This window comes from Diabrotica undecimpunctata, chromosome 5 (genome assembly GCF_040954645.1).
Source record: "Diabrotica undecimpunctata isolate CICGRU chromosome 5, icDiaUnde3, whole genome shotgun sequence".
In the NCBI taxonomy this organism is placed as follows: domain Eukaryota; kingdom Metazoa; phylum Arthropoda; class Insecta; order Coleoptera; family Chrysomelidae; genus Diabrotica; species Diabrotica undecimpunctata.
In genome coordinates, this window is record NC_092807.1 from 135,803,022 (window position 1) to 135,823,104 (window position 20,083).

The 20,083-nt window shown below is 32.2% G+C and overlaps 1 protein-coding gene across 3 annotated transcripts in view; it reads right to left on the minus strand.

Moving 5' to 3' along the window:
- The window catches only part of Uggt (UDP-glucose-glycoprotein glucosyltransferase), a 56,419-nt gene extending 46,489 nt beyond the window's left edge, over positions 1-9,930 (minus strand). Inside the window, exons 1-3 of one of the 3 annotated variants that reach the window (XM_072532773.1) lie at positions 9,768-9,930; positions 9,477-9,706; positions 7,986-8,215 (exon numbers count right to left, since the gene is read on the minus strand). In XM_072532773.1, the coding sequence (XP_072388874.1) occupies positions 7,986-8,215; positions 9,477-9,705 (459 nt within the window). In that variant the 5' untranslated portion in view covers position 9,706; positions 9,768-9,930. Of the gene's footprint in view, positions 1-7,985; positions 8,216-9,476; positions 9,737-9,767 lie in introns of those variants that run through there. The other 2 variants (XM_072532775.1, XM_072532772.1) reach the window with 2 other exon arrangements.
- Between the last annotated feature and the right edge of the window lie 10,153 nt (positions 9,931-20,083).

A 20,083-nucleotide genomic window follows, 5' to 3' on the forward strand; every position in this document is an offset into this window, starting at 1 on the left:
AAATAATTCAAATTCAATTTCAGTTGTACAGTCTTCAGTTGTGATTGCAAAATAATCCGGTTAAGACTGTTTAATGCCAAATCCATCACTAAATTCTCAGTGTTAATATCAATTCCTCTGTACAGGTAATGATTTTCAAAACAATTAACAACATTGTAATGGATGCGCGCGAACAGCTGCCTGCTTTACAGCTAACCAAATCATCAAGCCATCAAAAATAATAACATACCGAGAAGTGTTTTTGCACGGTAAACAGAAACTTTTTATTGAAAAAACAATTCGTACATACAATGCAAATGACCGTACTCAGGTAAGTGTAAGAATTAAAATGTATTTAATTTTAAATAATTAAATGCAACTCGTTATACAGTCATTATTTTGCAAAACAATGATTCATGTAAAAAAATGTCTGCACATACAAAAAAATCTCACGTCTACTGCTATCCTGGGTCTACAGTACTCCCGAAAAAGACTGATTTTTACTTATAATTTAATGAGTCTGATAGATAAATTAATATGAAATTGATGCTAATAGTCTTTTCGGAAAAAAACTTCCGTACTCCCTGTAGGGACACCAGATCTCAAGGTATATTTTATTTAGAATTCCAGGATAGAATTTATACTGACAATAAACCCATACAAAGAATGTGCAGAAATGTTAACAAAATCAATACCAACGAATATCTCATATTTGAGTTTTAATTCAAGAAAATTATTTATATAGGGTTTCCAGCTTAACCTTGTTATTAGTATTTTTCTAGTTAATCCATTCTAAAAGCCATTCATAGGCTTCTTTATGTATTTTATCTTATTTTAGCAATTGTAAATAATTTTATTTAACCCGAAACAAACACTATACAATTATCAAAACACACAATTGTTATATAAAATAACTATAATAAATAAATATTGTCAAACTATACTATTTAACAATGACTTATATTGAAAGTTATTGTATATTGTATTTTATATATAGATATAAGGTTGGGAGAAAGTATCGAACCAAATAAATATCTTTGAAATGAGAAAAAAAAAACGATATTCATGGAAATTTGCATGTAATTACAATAACACTTAAGCCATATCTGAAGCCATATTCTTTGTTGCCACTCTTCTTCCAGTTTCGCCGGAAATACCCTCAACTTATTTAATTTAGACGAGACATCCTGTATACTTTTGCAAATTTTAAAAGAACTTGTTATTCCTAATTCATAAATACAAAGTTATTACAAATGCCCATAATTTGCTCGCAAAACTTTTCGTCATTCGAACCCATTGTATCTTACACGGATGATAATTTTCAATAATTTCCTCATAGAACATCGACTTATTCCATTGTTTAGTGCCAAATTCCTTGTGGAAGTTTGAGGTGATTCGTCTAAATTAATTGCAATGTTTTGTCTAATAAATTTGTTTGAACCTTTGAATGTGGTATGGGATTTCTCTCAAGATGCAAATAATTAAAAATATTACACACTATTTCATATGTGAAATCAAATTCAGGCAAACTCGATATCTGTAGAACTCAGCAAGGAATACATAATGATATCTGTTATGTATATGCCTACAGATAGAAATAAAATACCCGATCTAATCGATTTTGCTATTGTAAAAAGAATTAGTAAAAACTTTTTAGATATTAAACCTTCCTTTGACCTTTTTTCGGAACATTCTCACATATTTATTGATGTGATGAAACATGTATATAATACAAATAAATACCCCACGTTTTCAAACCATAAAACAAATTGGAGACTGTTCAGAATTAATATTCAAAATGCAATTAATTTAAATCTTCCTCTTAAAACAAATGAAAATATTGAGGAAGCAGTCCACCACGTTACATCAATCATTCAACAGGCAGCTTGGAGAGCAACTCCAGATTTAAATCAAGAGTAATAAATGTGCACTATATCCACATCATAAAAAAATCTTAATCAACGAAAAGGGAAAACTAAGAAAACAATGGCAAACTTCCAGATCTCCTGAGGACAAAACTCAACTAAACAGGGCTACTCGTTTACTTAAAAGAGAACTACACAAATACAAAGAGCAAGGCATAAATGAATTCCTTGAAAGTCTCACTGCGACGGATGACACAAATAACTCTATTTGGAAACTCTCTAAGAAACTTAAACATCAGATGGTGATTGGGCCAAGGCCGATGAAGATAAAGTACAAGCATTCGCTAATAATCTCAGCCAAGTTTTTTAACCTCACTCCAGAACTATCTCAATGGAAGAAGAATTCATTCACAAGAACTTATATGTTCCTACCAGATATCACCTGCTATAGAAAATATCAATATGAATGAAATTAAAGATTTAGTTAAACATCTCAATATTAAAAAAGCTCTAGGGTATGATTATATGGGGAAAAATCTGCAAAAATTTACCTGAAGAAGGATTTCGGTGGTTATGTACTTATTTAACGCTATACTAAAGTTAGGCTATTTTCCGTTTCAATGGAAGATGGCACAAATTATTCTAATACCGAAACACAAACTATCATCCTATCGTCCAATCAGTTTGCTTCCCATTATCTCTAAGATATTTGAAAGATACTCCTTCGAAGAATGAATTCTATAATCGTCAGACAAAAGTTAATACCGGATTATCAGTTTGTATTCAGGCAATAACATGGAACAATTGAGCATATACATAGGGTTGCCAAAGTAGCAAGAGATGCAATTGAAAAGAAAGAATACTGCATTGCAGCTTTTTGGATGTCTTACAAGTATTTGATAAAGTATGACATCAGGGGCTACTATCTAAAATAAAAACTCATTTTCCACATTCTCTATATGTACTTCTGAGATCTTATCTCACCAATCAATACTTCCAGGTCAGATACAATGAAGCAGTATCAAACATATCTCCAATTCTATCGGGAGTACCTCGGGGTGGTATATTGGGACCAACTTTATACTTACTCTATATGGCAGATATTCCCACAAGAGTAAACAGCCCAATTGCTACCTACGCAGACGATACTGTAATAATGACTTCTAGCTGGGTTCCTATTACAGCCTGTCAAAATTAGTCTTGCACTCCATATTTTTCTTTTACTGCTGTTTCGGGTATGGATTTTACTGTTGCCGATTGAAATATATTGCAATTTTTTCAAGATTATGTGGATGATGACCTCATAAATCACATTGCAGAAGAAACTAGCCTATAAGCGGATCCAAACAATAGAGACAGTAGTTGGTATCCGGTAACTTCTGCGGAACTGAGAGTGTTTTTAGGCCTCATTATTTTGCGAAGCGTTATTAAGAAATCTGAAATACATCACCGGTCTAAAAATCTACTGGTTTGAAGCAATAAACCAAAACATTCATTTCAACAATAATGACAATTTCGGCGCCGCAACACATTCTAATTCTAAGCTTTTCATACGAAAAATTATGTGCCTAATTTCGTGATGCAGTGACACCTTAAAAACACATAACCATCGATGAAAGCCTGCTATTATATAAGAGTCGGCTTGGATGGATCCGGTATATTCCATTGAGCCAGATTTGGAATAAAAACCTATCTACTCGTATTATGTGAATCAGAAAGTGATTAATTGTGTAAAATTGTGATTACGTCCGAGTTAATCTAGGTGAGCGCCTGAGGGTAGTTGTTATATTTTTCTGATAAGATATGCGTTACAATATATTACTTTACAATATATCTAAGGGACACTAGCCTTGTTGGTAGTTTATTTTACTGTAATAAAAGAAATACATCATTTTGTGACATAGTTTTGCAAATAAATTTGTGAGTTAAGCCGTTAATAATCAAATTAAGAAATACAGCGTACCTAGGTCATCTATTGCGCAGTTCTAAATACGATATTCCTTGGATGGATTACCGAATAATTAGACCCAGATAAAGAGATAAAATAATGTAAAATTGTGATCAGTTGTATTATATAGTGTCGAACCATAGACCTTAAAAATATCTACAATTAACCTCTTAGAGGCTTTTGAAATGTGGTTGTAAAAACGAACACTATAAATACCGTGGATGGCTAAGGAGACAAATGAAGCAGTTCTCAACAGAGCAGAAGCTACTCGTCAGCTCATTGGTAGAGTCAAATCAAATCAAATCAAAGAAAACAGCATATCTTGGATATATAATGCAGGTAAACAGTATAATATTCTTCAACTCATTATTATGGGTAAAAGCGAAGGACTTTGGGGAATTGGTAGAAAACAAGCCTCGTGGTTGAAAAATGTTAGAGAATAGATTGTGATACTGAGAGTCGAACAACTGTTCAATCTTGTCCTGTTAATCACCAATGTCAAGGAGACTTAATAAGGTTTGTTAGAATGAAGAAAGAAAATATATGAGACTTACATGCTGTATCAAATGTAGTAAACTACAATAAACTAGAATAAACTTTCTAATAAAGTCGTTTAAGACTAAATTTCAACTTTTACATTAACCTATAATTTTTTTTGTATTAAGTAAATATCTATACTAAAAAACTTTTGATACATCTAGTTTATTTAGTGTAGATTTATTATTTGTACTAAAATCTCACATTAGATAAAGTTGTGCCAAATTTATGATAAAAAATTAAACAATTTAATATATACACCTGTTTAATGTTTAAGTTGGCACTATATCAAATTTGTTTTATAAATAAAGACAATTGCTATAAATTGTATTACACCAAATAGACAACTAACATTAAATTTTATTTTAAAACATTTCTAAATTAGTTTTAGAACTGATCAAATAATAATTTTAATCTTATATTCTGTAATTTTAAAAATTAAAAAACAAAAACTTTATGTTGGGCATCTTCCTTGATGTTGCTCGAGCTTTCGATAAAGCGTGAAGTGAAGGATTGACATAAGAGGTCTCCCAATAAGAATGTCATGCTGTTTTTTTTTAAACGAAACGGTAAAAATTGCAGTAAATAAAAAAAAATGTTTGCAAAATATAATAGATAACAATTATGTTCCGAATAAAACATCATTCAAATGTCCACCGCGACTATGTTTGCAGGAGCGAATCCTATGAACCCAATTTTCGGTCACTTTATACAAAATATCCGCATTAATCTCATGAATGGTGTGCTCTATGTTCCTCTTCAAGTCTTCAATAGATTGTGGTTTGTTCACATAGACCAATGACAAAGCCCCATAGAAAATAATCCAACAGTGTTAAATCGCAGCTTCTTGGAGGCCAAGCATCTGATCGAAGTTGCTGAATTCTCCTGGGATCTCTGACATCAAGAGAAATCAATGTTTTCGGGAACTTTTCCTTCAATAAATTAATGGTTGGGGCAGTAGTGTGACATGTAGCACCGTCCTGTTAGAAAAACATGTTATCCAAATCCATTTCATCCATCTGAGGCCACAAAAAATCCGTTATCATCGTTCGATACCTTTCACTGTTGACTGTTACACCATGTTCGAAAAAATAAGGTCCGATGATGCCACCATGCCATAAAACACACCAGACAGTGACTTTTTCTGGATGCAAAGGCTTCTCAAGAATCTCATGTGGAGTATTTTCACTCCATAAACGACAATTTTGCTTATTCACAAAGCCGTTTAACCAAAAATGAGCTTCATCAGAAAAGATTATTTTTTTGAAAAAATCACCATCATTTTCGAGTTTGTCTAGATCCCAATCAGCGAACAAACGACGCTTATGATGGTCAAGTGGCTTCAGTTCTTGAGTCAGAACAATCTTGTAAGGGTGTAGGCCTAAATTTTTTACCAGAATTGGCCAAGCTGTCATTCTGGTGAGTCCAAGTTCTTGAGAATGACGATTTACGGACACATTTGCATTCTCCGCTACACTGGCTCTTACAGCAGCAATATTGTCCTGAGTTCTTGCATTTCGGCGTCTAGTTGGTGCAGAGTAAATTCACGTTCAAACTTTTCCACGATTTGATGAATTACACGCACATCATGACGATGATTTGGTCCATAACTTTCACGTAATGCACGATAGGTATTCACAAAAGAACGATTATTAGCATAAAATTTTAGGATAATTTCCAAATGCTGTTCAAGTGTATATCTTGCCTATTCTACCATTTTCAAAATGGCCGCTATGACATTTCAAAGACAGGACATCCCTATTGGGAAACCCAGTAGAACCTTAAAACATTTATATCCAAACGATATTCACGAAGTTTAGAGATAAGATATTTTACCTCTTATCTCTTACGTTTAGAGACATAAGAGAAATCAGTATAGGAGTTCCACAAGGGAGCATATTGGGTGCTGTTCTTTATCTACTATACACAAGTGACATCCCTATATTAGAACACCATTATCACATTCGTTAAAGATACTGCCATTTTAGTGGCAGCAGTCTCTAGTAAAGAACAAAAAACAAACTATAACCAGCAGATAACAAAATACATTCTTGGACTAAAAAATGGAAAATCAAGCTGAATAAAATTAAATCTCTGCATTTTAAATTCGCTAATAAAAAAAAAATACAAAATATACCAGTTCAAATCAAAAATAACCAAATACCATATGCAAATGCGACAAAATATCTAGGTATTACATTAGATGCTCAACCACTATGGAAGCTTCATATTGAAAAGAGAGAATGTGATATAACATGATTAGAAGAAATTCCTTTCTATATATACACAATAAGTTCTTAATAATAAAACCTGTATACACTTTGGCAGCCAACTTTGATAAGAAAAATAATAAAAACTATCCAGTAATTTCTACATTACTGGCTCATGATATGGTGAGATTTTCCATGACTATTGCACTCTCCAATCCTGAAGTGGATCATCCAATGGGATATATGCTACAGTAGGAGAAGTGTTGCTTAAGCAATTCCCCACATAGCTGGCAAACTCTACAGGATTATAATCTTATTACAAATAAATATGTCGAATAAAATAAGCACAGACAAAAAAAAAGAGATGGCCCAGAAAAGACACAAGTGGCTCTTCTAGAGTCTACAAAGTGAAATATAAATGAAACAAGTAGAGTGGTAACTTCAGTCAGGGACTCTGCATCTGTCCCAAATAAATCTCAATGACCCCAATCAGTGTCCTACAGGTGATTTTTCAGCACAGTATGGCAGTTTACTATTGTTATGTAGAACTCAGCAGAACACAAGGTGCCCAGACAAGAAAAAAATCAAAATAAACAAATTACAAAAAACAAATAAAAATAACAAATTAATTAGTAAAAATGAATCAGGACAGAATACTGTGGACATAAAAAAATTGTGAACTGCTTGAAAGTGAAACTAGGAAGAAGTGGTTAGTTAAACAGAAGAACATAACAGAAGTACTTAAAAAAACTAATAGAAAACAAACAAAATGGAAACATAACCTAGATAAAAATGAATAAAAGAGTCAATAATACTTCAGTCAAGTATCATAAACTATGCTGAGGATAATAAATCTAACATTTCTTATACTTTCCCACTACTTATTTAAATGTAAATTTGTAGAAACCATTTTAAATTTGTTAAAATAAGTATTTAACCAATGAAAACTACTATTGTCTTTACAATTATACAATAAAATGATTTCAGATAAAAATTGGATTTTACCAGTTTTTTACTAAACCAGCTGGTGAAGTTACAGTGGAAAAGAAGCTCATTGATTGTAAGCACTTATGTATATAAAAGAATGGCATTTTAACTTGAATTTGAAATGGAATACCTGTGTTAAATTTTCAAAACTCTTATTATTATGGCTTAAAAAAACAAAACTTAGCAAATGTTACATTCGTATTGTTCTCTAATTGGGGTTTTTCTCAATGGTGGGAAATTCTACTTTTTAAATAATTTTTTTCTTAATGGTGGAATTAGGTTAATTTAGTCAACAGCCAACTAAACACAACTAACATGATGATAACCTTGTTTTATTATTATATACACATAATAGTTAACTTAGATATGCCACAATAAAACAGTTTCAGAACCTCTTTTATATTCTACTTATTAAATAAACCAAAGTTGAAGTTAAACTATGGATTGGTTAACACTCACCTCATTTATTAAAGACTTTATATCTTCAACATTACACACAACAGTTCCACCAATGTCTGCAACACTTGGACAATCTGGTAACTTTAATTCTTGAGCTATCTGTGCAAACATTTGTACTTTAGGTGAATATACATGTAATGACAACCCTAATTTTAACACTGATATCTGAGAAGGCGTTAAAAACTTTGAAGCATGTTTGATTACAGTTTTGTACTGTTCATGTTCACTACCTAAAACAGAACAAATTAATAATATGTATATACTATTGAATTATTAATTCTCAAGTCATAAAATTAAAAACTATTACTTTGCAGTTCAGAAATTATTTCTGGAGCCTTTCATTTCCCCAATTTATTTTCTTATTTTGTATAGAATCACCTCATACCTGAAGGTGAAATCCAGACTATTGATAATTAATAGTAGCTGGATTAACTGAATTAAGTCATAAACATTAGTAGTATGCCCATTTCTTAAGCACAATATGTGTCACAATATTTTAAAATAGAAAGTGGTATAAATTGGTAATCCTGACATTTTTAAAGCACATCATGTACTTTTTTTACATTAGAATAACACATACTATTGCCTCTTCTTTGGGCCTAATATTACAAATACAAACAAATGTGAAATTTGTTGAAACTGTTCAAGCCCATTATCATATTGTTGTGACTGAGATACCCCTGATAGCAACCCTGTGCATTAGAGAACTATCTCAAGATTCTATTCCATGAACTCCAATAAAATATTTAAAATTCATTCCATTGACGTAGAGATAACCTTCAATGTTGTGCTTCACTTAATCTCTGAACCAACAGAACAATATTGTTTGTGAAATAAGCTCAAAAATTATCCACTTCTTCTGGCCTAATATCACAAATACAAAGAATGCTGCACTATCCAATTCACTTCTTCTTCTTAGGGTGCCTGTCCATTACAAATGTTGGCAATCATTCTGGCTGTGATGACTTTGTTGGTTGCTAAGCGAAATAACTGTGTTGAGGTCTTTCTATACCATGCTCTCAGGTTAACAAGCCAGGATATTCATCTTCGTCCTGGGGCCAATTCACTTACAAAATATTAATAATAACAGTAGACAAATGGTAAATATAAAAAATAAATTGGCAACTAGCTGGACATAAAAAGTAGGTAACTTCAAAAGAAGATAAAGTTTGAGAATTAAGTAAAAAAAAACAAACATTTTGAACATTTTATAGAAGAAAACAATATGGAAATGGGAAAAATATTATTAGTAGCATATACATATACAAAAGAGAGTTGATAGCAACACATAAGTTCTCTAATTAACCTAATTATGTTTTCATAAAATCAATTTATTTCAGCAAAACATTTAACATTTTATTTAATTAAATAGTTTAAACACATGTGAAGAAAATTTAAATATATAAACTAGTTACAAAGGAGGACCTTTTGATTAGATACCTATATAATTTTATTTAAAAAAAATGAGATAATAGTTGGTATAACATTTACCTATTGAAGAGAGTGGTGGTTCTAATGAGCTTATGGAATCCACAAAGCCCCAGAAGAAGTCAATATTTTCATCGGCCAAATACTCTGCCGTCTCTAGTACTAGGGGTGTTGCTTGCCATTTAGCTTCCAGGAGAGTAGTAACAGATTTGGATTTCTTTGCCTTTCCATTGACATTTTCACTTATACTCAGAAAAACAACGAAAACTGTGGATAGAGTTAAAAACTTCATTCTGAAATAATAAAACATAACCTCAAAATAGCCGGAAAATACAATATTTTCCAGTACCTTACCTCTAAAACTACAAAAAAAATTGCTATATTAGTTTTTACTGTAATGATATTACTTGAGCATTTGTAGAAGAATAGGAATACCTTATTTGATAAGAATTAATTTAAATATATTGGATCAAAACATTTTGCCCAACTGACAGTTATCTGGAATGTATTTGTCAATCGCATTCGTCAATCTGAAACCAATCAGGTGAAGCCAACGCATGTGTCTCTGTCTACTACAGTCACAGAACAAACTTTAAACAGATTTGTGTTCTGTGTAGTACTATAAGACAAGTAAAAACTTTTCATCTAAACCCAACTTTTTTGAGGTCTTCCCATGCTTGTTGTTGTCGTCCTTGGTCTCCATTCTAGAATTCTCCGTGTCCACCTGTTGTCATTATATCGGGCTACGTGACCTGCCCAGCGCCATTTCATTTTTGTAATTTCTTCCATAATATCCCTAATCTTCGTTCTACGTGTTATCTCGGTGTTTCTAATCTTGTCTCAGTGATATTCCAAGCATGATTCGCTCCATTGCTCTTTGCATTGTTTCTAATTTTTTAGCAGATTTTTTGGTAAGGGCTACTGTCTCCAAGCCGTAGGTACAAACTGGTAGTATGCATGTGGTATACACCTTTTTCTTTAAGTTTACAGGAATGGAGGTGTTTTTCAAGATATATGCTAGTTTGCCGAAAGCGCCTCATGCCAGTTGTGTTCTTCTTTTAATTTCACCATCTTGATTTGGTTTTCCTAGTTTCATGACATGGCCTAGATATACATAATGTTCAACATTTTCCTATGGTATGATTTTGTATTGTTATATTTGTCTGGTCTTACCTTCAGATCCTATATTTTGTGTCCAATTTGTATTTCATAACTTGACGTTATGGTTGTTGCCTAATAATCTAATAATTATTTTTAAGACACGGTTCAACAGGAGAGTAGAAATCAGGTCACCTTGCTTGACTCATGTATAGATCTGACACTTTACCTTTGAATTTTATATTTGATATGATATTTTTTAAAAAGGAATCGGTTAAGGCTGTTTTAGGAGTTCAAGCCAACTGCGATTTGAAATGGGCGTATCACTTACTTTTCCACACTGCTTACGCGAGACCATCTTTACTCAGTGCCGCCGGCCGACGGGTAGTTTAATGACAACAAATACATTATTCTCCATTCAAATTAGTTTTAACACGAACTAACTGACCGTACGTTCATGAGATTTGACGTCACGAAGGCGATAACGATGAAACTAAGCCCAATGATGAGTAACACGTTTCACTATTAGATTTCAGTATTTTTTAGCAATTTTCTTTAAATTTGGAACACGCTTTTCTCGATTATTACTGGACACAGAAAGGTGAAACAAAAATCAACGATTACAGAAAAAAAAACTCTTTCGAGTGATGGGCGTAAAAAGTTTGGTTATAATAGAACGTTAAACAGTATATTCCAATTTTTCAACAGAAGTTTCAAAAAAATAAAAAAAGTAAAACCATCAGTTTAAAGGCAACATAATTTCGAATAACGTGTCCAAATTTCGAGACATTTTGTCAGTAAATAACAGAGAAAACACTGTCCCTAGGTTTTGATGCACCGATAAAACAGCCTTAAGTTTATACTTTTTCTGTCTATAAGTCAAATTCGAAAGAGTTTCTTCATTGTTTTTCTATCGATTGCGTCATATGATTTTTGGAAGTCAACGAAGGTCACAAAAAAAATTTCTTGATCTTGTATTAGTCTATGTTATTACTGAATTTATTTTATGAATTTGTTTCTCACAGGATCTTGTATGTTCTAAAGCCTGCTTGGTACTCCTCCAGATGTTAATTATAAAAGGGCTCTGCTCTAATTAACAATAGCCTAGATAGGATTTTGTAGATCACTGTAAGAAAATATACTTATTTAAATAACTTTTATCTTATTTTTATTGAGTGATTCGATAATAAGGGAAAGTAGCCTAATTTCGGATACCATTTACAATTATTTTTCACCTAATAACACATTTTAAACTTTTATCTACTCAAGAGTACTTGCAGAGTAATATAGAAACTAATTTTATTATCATAGACAATTTATTGAAAATCTTTTTTACAAAAAATATTGTTCAATAAAATTAGTGCTTTTGTATGTCAAAAATTTTAGGGCTCCTAATTTCGGATACCCTATCCGAAATTAAGACACCATTTTGTTCATCATAAGAATAGTTACACATCTTGACAAAAGTCGCAAATATAGGTTTTCTTCTTATCAGCATTGGCGCACATCTCATGACACCACTTGAAGCACTTTATACACCTTATCCACTTCTCACCGTGTGTATCTTCGGAATATAAACTGTCACAAAACATACATTCTGTGTCTCCATCTTCATCGTCTACATCCATATCAGAATCATCATCCAAAATAAGGTCATCACCAGGAAGTGTCACTACTACTCGATTCAATTTTTTTCTTTTGCTTTTTTTGGCGTGGAGTTTTTTTTCTGTTGACTTGATTTAATTCGTTGCTTATTTTTGGTTTCTTTTCTTTCAAAGACTTTTTTCTTTCTTGTTCGGCTACACTTCGTTCAAGTTCATCTTTATAAGGTGTACTAGTTATTATCCAACTAGAACCTTTTCGAGGATTTTTTTGTTTGTTTGTTTGTGAGGTATAACTGCAAGAAGGCAGTGGACTAATATCCTCAGCTCTTATCATAGTTGCCGTAGTTTCAGTTGCATTTCCATTGGATGATTTATTTGTTAAGTTATGTTTTGGAGGTGTTCTTTCGATAATGCTTTGTGGTTCTGGTCTTGACTGACCTCTTGTTGGTAATACTTCCCCATGATTTTGATTTATGGGTGGTGGTGTTCTTTCTCTTTGTCTCTCCATTATAAAATCGTGATCAGAAAAGTTATTTTTATTAAAAGGATATATTCCAGATTTGCGAAAACCATTCGCGGAAATTTCTGCAGTAGCACTTTTCAAATATGCCGGGCACATAAGCTTACAAATTTGATACGAGTTTATGGTGCGTCCAGGATTTTGCCTTAACCACATCTCAATTTGTTGCGAATAATATGTTTTAAATGGTGACATAAAAGACAAATCTAGAGGTTGTAGTTTGTGTGAACTGTGCGGCGGGATACACAAAATTGTAACGAAATTTGCACGTCCTGCTTCTATCACATCTATATTTCTTGTGTGGCTGTAGTGACCATCAAGAATAAGCAGCACTGGGTCTTCACGGGATGGTTTCACGTGAGCTACGAAATGCTGTAGCCATTGGGAAAAAATGTGCTGCTGAATCCAACCTGATGGATGGCAAGCTGCAATAGAGCCAGGCGGCGATCCATCTAATAATTCCACTTTCATGTTCTTTCTTGGAAACACGAATAATGGAGGGACAAACCCACCAGCAGCATTCATACAAAATACAACAGTAACTAATGCGCCTCTTTCAGTCGCGGTAACAGATCCAACCTGTTTTTTTCCTTTTAATGTTATAACACGAGTATTCTTGGACTGAACCGTTGTTATGCCGCTTTCATCAACGTTATAAACTCTTGCGGGGTTGAAGTTAACTTTTTCCATTGACGTTTCTAAAAGATCATATAATCTGCTGACATTTTCTGGGGTAAATCCCTTAATTCGGGCTTTCGAGATTCCTTGTGGTTTTCTAAGGGACAAAACTGCGTTTCGCCTCATAAATCCCCTTAACCATTTTTTACCGGCAGATTCGGCATGGGCAAATGGATGACGAAGACCATTTCGTAAAGCTATTTGATATGCAAGTCTCTTGATATCAGCGGTCCCAATTCCGTAAAATCGCCGGTCCATTTCTAGGCAATACGAGACTAAATCTGCTTCCATTTCTGCAGAAAGTACTGGTCTTCTTCCAATTTTAACAGCAACCAACTGCTCCGGAGTTTTATTTTCTTGCTTAACATAATCTTCCAGAGTTGATTTCGGAACAGCAAATAACTTCGAGGCTTTAAGATACCCCATTTCCTTTCCCCTGACGGCACGGATAGCACGTATCATTCGGTCTGGATCCCATTGTTTATGTTTTTTACTTGTTTTTGGCATTTTCTTCTGAAAAGAAACAAAAGTTTTTATGCTAACATGATCATCAATTTAAGGTTCCTAATTTCGGATATCCGAAATTATGGGACTTGTACTATCCGAAATTAGGAATTTTTTATTTTTAAGGTTAGGGCTCTCTAATTTATATGTGATTAAAATCTGCTTTAAATTAGTAGCAAAATCAAATAAAACAGGTTTCTAGCTTACCCCTGCCAAAAGATCAAACTTCAAACAGGAATAAAAACACGAAAAAATAGGCTTTGAAATACGACCGAAAAAAAAACTGCACAATAACGTTTGGTGGTTTCGGCACTGCCATCTAACGGGGAGCAGCTCTACTACCTAAACAATTTAAGATAATGTTCTCTGTGGTATTCAGCGTGACATACGTATAGGTTTCTGTTCGCAAATAAAGAAACTTTTTTAGATACACCGCTATCCGAAATTAAGACACTATCCGAAATTAGGCTACTTTCCTCTATGTGCTATTGTTCAATCAGAGGGTAGCGTTTCTGGTTCCCAAATATTTAAGAATAATGTTGTGAAGAAGCTGTACCGTGTCAAGATCGGAGAATTTCCACATTCTAGCCAAAACACAGTCTTCACTACACAAGGTGTTACTTTTCGTGTCAGGTATAGTTTCCATGATTTCATCTAAAATGGGCGGAGGACTATCTGAAGGCTGAATATGATAGAAGTCTAGTTTTAAGTCCTCTAATACGTAACGTTGGAGGTTTAAATTTATTTATTTGTGATTTAAAAGTCTGATAGAATTCACCTGATAGAGTATGGTGTATTTTGAAATTATCTTTAAAGCTCAAAGAACGCAACATTTAAAAATCTGTAACATGTCAAACATAATATTTCACAGTTTTTCTTCACTTTTGGTTACCATGGTTTTTTGAATGATATTAATTTTTACTAGTTATAAGTAATGATCTGAATCAATGTTGACGTTCCTCAAAACTTTAACATTGATAAATATGTCTAAATTTTGTGAATTTAATCACAGAATGACGTCAATAAAACTATTTGAATACCTAACCAAAATAATACACCAAGGACTGTCTTTTTGACTTTGACAGTTTTCGCCATGGTTTTGTAGAGGTGTTCATTCAGACCTAGCTTTTTTATGTTTTCTACGAGGTTATTATTATTATTAGGGCTACCAGAAAATATTTCAAATTCGATAATCCAGAAGATGTCGAAGTCGACATCTACGAGTCGAGTGATAAAGAACATTTTATAGACGACAATGACATCAATAAAGTAAAAGCTATCCAGAAATGGTCTAAATGGATCCAATTTTACCAATACAATTACAATATTCCATTTAAATATTTATTTTTAAGCTACTGAAAATTACTTATGTTAAAATTTTTAAATTTGAAATTTAATTTAGTTGGAGTCCTTGAATACCTTACTACAACGGAAATATCCAGATTTTTACATCTAAAATGATTTCCTGACTGCATAAATTTTTTAGAATAGCTCTATGTATATTTTATACCTGGGAACCCAGTGTGTAATGTTTGTCTTAACTAATGTATGCATTATTTTATATTATGCCTTACACTTATAATAGAATATATACTATTGTTTGACGTTTAATTTATTATATATTAATATGAATAAATAACCTGAACTTTAAACTATTTCTAAAAAAATAACTATTTTCGTATCACCACTTGACTACGTCGGTTGGTTCCATGGTACAATGAATACACATTCATTGTACCATGGGTTGGTTCCATCACGTTCCATTCTCATTCGCGTGCCATACTTCTTGGCACAACGATGGGGCAGTTTTTGCGTGTGAGAAGATGTTCTTAACTATTTAATGAAAATATTTTCATCTATTTGCTACTTCCGGCTATACCTGAAGTTGCTTATTACTTCGTTTTTTTTAGTGGGAAATCCTATAGATTTTTTTAATTTTAGAAATATCTACGTTATTCTGAACATTTTTTATTAATACTTCTTCCCTATATCTATTGTGAACCGTTTTTGAGTTATAATGAATTTTATATGAAAATTACACTTTTCTACCATATATAATATAAAGTTCAATATCCTCTAATGTAAGTTGAATAAAGGTTTAAATTCCTTAGGAACTTATTTAACACATACAGCAAAACCGGCATTCTAAATGTTCGCCTAATTCTTTTTTTTAATGGGACACCCTATATCGACGGTGTCACGACAGAAAGGCATAAGCGCCATTGACAGTTTTTTTCAGGAGACACAAACGTTTAATATCGCTTAATATTTCTTTTTTTAGATTTTTTTGGCATTTTATTATTATCGAACTGAGGCATTCTGACTTACCATATGTTATTTATAAAACAATTATTATAAACATGAGATATTTAACATTTTGGTGATTACGCCTTTAATGTTAGGTTCTGTGGTGTTTAAGCCTTTTTGAAAGGCGGTTACCATATTTCGAAAAAAGTATTTTGATCAAAAAATGTCGCTTAGGAACTTGTACGCCTTTTAATTTTTCGGAATTATAACAAAAATGGAGAATAAATCTTTTCATTTTAAAGCATAACAATTAAGTAAAAATAATACAAATTAAACAATACACAATAATATATTTATGAGTTTCTTAGAGTTATATTGGTGTAAAAAAATACAAAAATAAAAGTTAATATATTATCATTATCACGTTATATTAAGTAAAAAACAACAAAAGCTATTAAAACGTACCATTTTTTCTACATTGATAACTAAGTAAGTTGTATTATAAAACTAATAGAAATAAAATGCAAATCAAAATTTGATAACAGAAAATAACATTTATCAATAACAAAACAAACTAATAGAAACGAAGAACCGATATAACAGAAAATTGAACCAGTTGATGAGCTAGAACTAATGCTGTCAATTTCAGTCTCATTTTTAAAAAATACTGTCAAGGATGATAAATCTGATTCGGAGTTTAAAGAATCATTTTGTTGTATAAAATCATTACAACCTATCTTATCATCAACTAATGAACTAAATACTATTGCGGCATTATTACTACTATCATCAGCATCATCACTATCTGAGTAAGGTACAAGCTTTTTATCACAGGTTAATAAATTAGTCTCTTCTTCGGCAGTTTCATCAATATTCGAAAATAAACGGCTGTCAATATTCAAATTTAGACTTGAGAAAAACTGAAATCCACAATGGCATCATTATCTAGAACAGAACTAGGCATTTGGAGTTCTTGTTCATGGTCTTTTAGTACAGGCTCTAAAAGAATATCATGCTTTAGCGCTTCATTGAGGACCTCATTTTCTATGGAAAATGAACCATGGTTTTTATTATTTCCGCTGGATTCCTGCACATTGCTTTTCTGATCTTCCCAAATGGATTGCAATGCAAGATTCATTATTTTGTGCCCCCGAGAAACCATTCTAAAAACCATTTAAAAAAAAAGAAGTAAGCGCCATTCAAATGTTAGTTTTTTAAAATAATATTACTACCAAAATATTACTTTAAAATTAAAAAAAAGAAAACTATACAACAAAGTCAATATATATTTTATTTAGGTTCAAACCTTATTTAAGTCGGTTAAGTAGTAACTTTTCTATGGCAAATCTAAGTCATAGTGTATTTTAAATGGCCAAATGGCGGTTGGATAAACGAAAAAATTTTTTCTGAAAAGGCCTAACCGACAGTCGGTAAAATTGTACATTCTTATGGTATATTATGATTTCTCAAGATAAATTATCTAACTAAATGCTTAACAAAACATTAAATATTAATAATATTTCAAATTATTGTTTACCTTATTGATATAACCACGTTTTCAGACCCAAGACGTAAGCACCACCTTCCACTACGGATCTTGTCGCTTACTGATTTCGGTGTCTTATCTTTTAAGAAACTCGTTTGGCGGTTAGAAAATTCAAAGCTTGTTTTAGTCGAGTTGGAATTTTTTACAGCTGCGTCATTTTAATAGTCGATAGGACGTAAAATGTATTTTATTTTGATACCAAAACATAAATTTATAAATTTTGGCGCTTATGCCTTTTTGTCGTGACGCCATCGATATGTGATTCATTATTTTTGAAGAATACGTTTCTCCCTTAATATCTGTATTAGTATTTCCTATTATATCTCTTGCAGTGTTCAAATAAATTAACTTAATATATTTTTATCAGAAAAAATGTATTTATAAAGTAGTCTATATGGAATATTCTGACAAATGACAGTTATTGTTAATGTTTAATAGTAACTTTGTTGTATGCCGTTGGGTGACAGTTATAATAAAATTTGTCTAATTTTCTTGACAAAACAATAATGCAGTGGCGGATCCAAGGGGATGGAGGGTCATTACCCCCCCCCGAAACAAAAAGAAATAGATATCAATCAAATAATCTTAAAAAAATAATTTAATACCCATCAACCCTATATTATTTTACGCCAAGATCAGGTAAAACAATGAACAAGACTAATATTAATGATGTGAGACCTATTACTTCTTATTCTTTCTATGTTCTAAGTATTATAGTCATTTTAAAATTGTATTGAATATGTCGAATATAGAAATAGTAATATTTTTTTCTTAATATGTATGCGTTTTCCAGCGTAGCTTTAAATCTAACGTCATAGCCAAATATTTTGCAGGGTACCTATTTGGTTTCTATTTATATTGACTGGAATGTGTTGTTCTCTTTTGTTAGTAAAATTGACATAAACAGATTTTGTTTCATTCAGTTTGATACTCCATCACCTGGTCCAGATGTTAATTTGTTCAAAGGCATATGCACCATACTTGTAGTTCCGAAAGGTATCCGGATATCCAACGATAAGATAAAGTTTATTAGGAATGTTTAATACATTCATTAATGTTTACATTTACATTAAGTTATTGCATTTAACTTACTTAAATTTGGTTTATACTTATGTATCCTTGGTTTTTTCTAGATATTGTAGCCATAGGATAGGTGGGTTTAAATTAATTGTCTTCAAAATACCTAGTTTAATTAACAGTCCTTGATTTTTCATTATTTATATTTTAATAACTTTTCTTTCGTTTAATAGTCTTGTAAACTTGATTTTACTATTATAGAGTATGCGGGTTTAATTTTTTTTGGTTTAAGTTATTGAACCCCTTAATGTTGCACCCCTCTTTGCTCCTGTAGGGTATTTGGGTTTTAATAACTTCCCATTGGTTTAATATATCGCTTAAAATAATTATTGAGAAAATGGTTCCCTTATATGAGGCACCATATCAATATGCTAAAAATATGCTAAAAATAAGGTGTTCTCACCTGTCACTACTAAGCAAGATATGATAAATAAAGTTCTTTAATAAATCCGTAAACTGATTTTTAAAACAAAGTTTAGATTTCTGCTTTAATCTGTGCCTTCTAAGAATTGCAAGGCAAAACAGACATTGATAAAAATGTTATTAGGGACATGGGGAATCTAAAATTGCATTCCACAACATATCTCCTCAACTAAGCAAAAATCCTTAGCGAATTGGTTTCTCGTACATTGGTTATGTATGACAGGTACAAAAAAAAACAGTAGACAAACCCGTCTCATTAAGGTTGTACAAGAACTGCTTCTACCGTTTAAACCTTGCATTTAAAAAACCTAAACAGGATACTTATTCTAAATGTGATATTTTCGAAACAAAATTAAGTCCTTGAGAAGGAAGAGAGGAAAGAGAATTTGAGACAAGAGAGGGATAGACACCGTCAGCTCGCAGACGAAGCCTACAAGGCGAAACAGGTGGATAAGGAGGTTGAGTCTTCAGACACTAAAAAGGAGCATTCATTTTTGATCTTCAACAGTGTCTTCTATGTTAGACTAGGAAGGAGCATTAATCGTTGTTAACACCGATGGAGAAAAGTTCCTGTAGCAGCCAGTGCAGTGGTTCCAGTATAATAGTAAAATTGAATAAGTGAAATATAAACATAGTTTAGCTGTCTCCAAAGAAGAAGGGGAAAACACGTTGTACCAAGCACATTGTTCCAAATCACAGACAAACTTCTGCTAGGTAGTAAGGAGAAAAAGAAAGACTTGATCTTTTTCCGCTCATCGATAAAGTTTTTTATAATTTTTACTGAAATTTTCTCATTACAGATATGCAAACTTGGGCCCCGATTTGGAAGAGTTTGATGCAGATAATCAGTAGTGTTTTAGTTTTATTTTCCAATCCAATGTTTTGTCCTGGAATTTAAGTACAATAGCTCGGTAACTCAGTAAGAACACAGAAATTTTTCGTGAATAAGTGGGTAAGTTAGATTTTTTTAAGC